Source organism: Myripristis murdjan, chromosome 10 (assembly GCF_902150065.1).
Source record: "Myripristis murdjan chromosome 10, fMyrMur1.1, whole genome shotgun sequence".
Classification (NCBI taxonomy): Eukaryota; Metazoa; Chordata; class Actinopteri; order Holocentriformes; family Holocentridae; genus Myripristis; species Myripristis murdjan.
The window spans coordinates 11,018,751-11,021,959 of NC_043989.1; the positions used below are offsets into that span (position 1 = coordinate 11,018,751).

A 3,209-nucleotide genomic window follows, 5' to 3' on the forward strand; every position below is an offset into this window, starting at 1 on the left:
TGTGTGTGTGCAGCATTAATTCACTGACTCAGGTGCAGTCCATTACTGGGCCCTGTGTAAAGTCAAGGAAGGGTGTTGGGTCAGGCACTTAACATCCTCACTGGCTGCAGCTCAGACACGGCTGCAGGCCGTTCTCATTGCAGGAAGTGCACTTGAGGGCTTTGAAGGAATCCGTGAAGCAGTTGCGAAACACGGACATCTTGCTGCCATGGCACATTGGGCATGGGATGAAGGCAAAGCCCCCACAGGTCTGGCACGTGTGGGGGTGCTGCACCCTCTAGAGAGAGAGAGTTTCATATAGATAATTTTATTATGGATACAATAAGATATCTATGTTTACAAAAAGTGACACCTGATCTTACTGAAAGACCTACAGCACACAGCTGGAGCAAATGCTGATATATATATATATATATATATATATATATATATATAAATTAATTTGCCACTTAATTCCTTAGTTGAACAGTTTTTCATTCCATAATAGGAATGTTTTGGAGTAGGACTCGGTGCCTGTTACTATCCCACTTTCAAAATGATTAGTGTGTGTATGACCTTTCCGGGCCACATACTTTTTTAATAGCCAGCAGTGATTGGAGTGCATGACTGAAATGCCATCACACTGCTTTGTATTCTGTTATGAAGTTAGATCTAAACTCCAGATAATAGCAAAGGTCTGTGTAAAGGCCAGTGCTTGTATAACTAAAATGAATGTAGCTTGGTGTGAAATAGATTGCTTCACACAATCTCAGTTAGCACTATAGAGGGATGTGCTCTGCGTTGGTGTGTTTGAACAAATGTGTTGAGAGCAGAATCAATAACATGCGTTCCATTATTGATGGTGACTTATTGATGCGCATGCACCTTGTACATGGCAGTTCACTCATGTTTTATTGATGCTATGCGTGGGCACGGGAAATGATTGCCCCTATTTTCACTGTGCTCATCTCAGTGGCTTTAATCAAACAAGTGTGAATATATTATGACTTTATAATGAGCTGATGCTAATGTGTCACAGTGTAGATTGCATGATAAATCCAACAGAAAGCATATGAATTTGTGCTTATGAACACAGTACATCAGTAAACTATCCTTCAGAGCAAGCGGTTCACACAAAATTATCTATTTGATAGCAAACAATTATTAATGATATGATTTGAAAGGCAAACCCAGTGAGAACCTACCTCAATTTTTGTCAGAAGATCTTGAAGTTCTCCTGATTCATTCATATCTAGTATTTTCTCAGCACCCTGCAAAATGAGCTTTATGTCAGAAGTCAATATTTTCTGAGGCTCTCAGTGTAGTCAGACAAGGTATTAAGGCCAGATACTATTAGAGAGGTGTAAGAAGAACTAACCCCAAGGTAGTGTCCATCAATGAACACGACTGGTAATGAAGGAGGTTCTCCCACACGTTTGCACCGTTCCTCCAATTCCTTTACATACTCACTGTCCAGGGCAATGTTCTTCTCAGCAAACTTCACCCTGTGGTTCTGGAAAATCTTTCGGACCAGCTCACATCGCTCAAAGGTGGTCCTCACCACACGGAAGCTTGTAGTGTAGATCACTATCCGCCCAAATTCAAGAGCCACCTCTGGCTGGGGGGATAAAGAAGAACTGATTTGAAAAAAACTGGAAATGTCCTCTTTCTTTTGTATTTGTATGTTTTTTGTTTGTTTGTTTGTTTGTTTGTTTGTTTGTTTGTTTTTTTTGTATTTCTTCCCCATTTTTTCTCATATGTTTCTGTTAAACTGTGCAGAATATATCATCCCTCCCAGGTTGCTGTAGACTGTGGTAAAACCATTTTAACATATGTGGGTGTAAGACTGAGAAAAACATGGCAGAAGTAGGTGTTAAATTTGACACATACTTGTGGTAGTAGTGGTATTAACACCAAGAATGCAGCTGCTAATATAGTGTAATATAGTATATTACCACGATTCTGTTTTCTTAAGCCCATGTGCCTATCAGCTTCACCCTCAAAGTTATAATTCCATTTAAAACCCTTCAGCAAAATTGTCTAGTCTATATTAAGGCTTTTTATTTGCTTAATAATATGATGCAAAGACATATTTTCTTCAATTTGACCCTCTACATTCTCTGTGCACTGGTGCTCTCAGACCAAAAGTTAACCAAGGATAACAAACAGATCTTTGTTCAGGGAAACTAGAAAGCGAAGTGCTGAGAATTCATTAACCTGATTAGCTTCTCTTGAAACACTTAACGAAATGCATCATTAATCTTTAATTTCACGGTGACCTTGTCCTCTTTTGTGTGCCTTCATCACAGTCACACATCTATATGTTGCTGTAACTGTAACTAGACTTCAGTCGGAGAACAGGGACAACACTCTGATTTGAAGTAACATTGATATCGTACAAGCAATTATGTTATTGCACTGACAAACAAGTTATAGCAATACATCCAATGATGAGATAAAATCGGGGCCAGTGAAATGTACTTACAACAGTGGATTTGGGGAGATTTTCAAACAACGCTTGACCTGCGCTAACTTTGTGCTTGACGCCCCTCACAGTTCCATTTTTGCTCAGTATGTTGACCCGTTTTGTGGTGAACATCCGGTCCTTGGTGGCCCCTGCGTACATAAGCAAATCATCAGGCTCACTCTCACTGTCATCCAGCTCGGACCCCAGGAAACCATACAGGTGTCCGTTTGCATCTCCGCTTGTAGAGGGGGTGCTGGCCCGGTCAGCGTCCGAACTGCTGGTGCAGTCTGAATCCAAGGAGTCCGAAGGCCCCTCATCCTTGAACATCTCCTTCAGGACCCGGCCGCTGCTCCCTGAAGCCACGCGGAACCTCACCCGCTTTGGTGGCTTCTCCTCTCCCGCCATCAACATCGTCCCCTCCATTGGAAATCCTCTGGCAGATTACATGGCCCAGAACCCTGCCGTCCAGTCCCTTCCTTCTCATTCAGAACTAGACATGAAGCTCAGACAAGCTATTTTTTTCTCATGGATTACGAGACTGTTTAATCCTCACAGTTTGAACACTTCTAAAAACAACTGAGAGCCTAAGCTGCCTTACAGTCAGAGTCACACAGGCATTAAATAATACATGCATTTCTACCATGGTAACCAAGCAAGCTAATCTCAAGTAAACTGATAGTTGTCTTTGAATTATTGATCACAATTTATGCAGTTTTCACCAAAGAGTTTTAATGGCTTGACTTCATGTGGTTGATTCAAACAA

The 3,209-nt window shown here is 41.3% G+C and overlaps 1 protein-coding gene across 1 annotated transcript; it reads right to left on the bottom strand.

Annotated features, from left to right (window-relative positions):
* grxcr1a (glutaredoxin and cysteine rich domain containing 1 a) lies at positions 1-3,209 on the bottom strand. The gene is made up of 4 exons (XM_030062145.1): positions 2,465-3,209; positions 1,358-1,597; positions 1,185-1,250; positions 1-277 (listed from the first exon to the last, which is right to left on the bottom strand). Exons 1-4 carry the CDS (start codon positions 2,867-2,869, stop codon positions 98-100), a joined length of 891 nt encoding a protein of 296 aa, XP_029918005.1. The 5' UTR covers positions 2,870-3,209; the 3' UTR covers positions 1-97.

Excerpts from the sequence above, each read along its gene's own strand:
- grxcr1a (XM_030062145.1), bottom strand. The coding sequence starts at position 2,869 with ATGGAGGGGACGATGTTGATGGCGGGAGAGGAGAAGCCACCAAAGCGG. Across the intron at positions 1,251-1,357 it reads TTGATGGACACTACCTTGGG|GGTGCTGAGAAAATACTAGA; the intron begins GTTAGTTCTTCT and ends CTCATTTTGCAG. Across the intron at positions 278-1,184 it reads ATCTTCTGACAAAAATTGAG|AGGGTGCAGCACCCCCACAC; the intron begins GTAGGTTCTCAC and ends CTCTCTCTCTAG.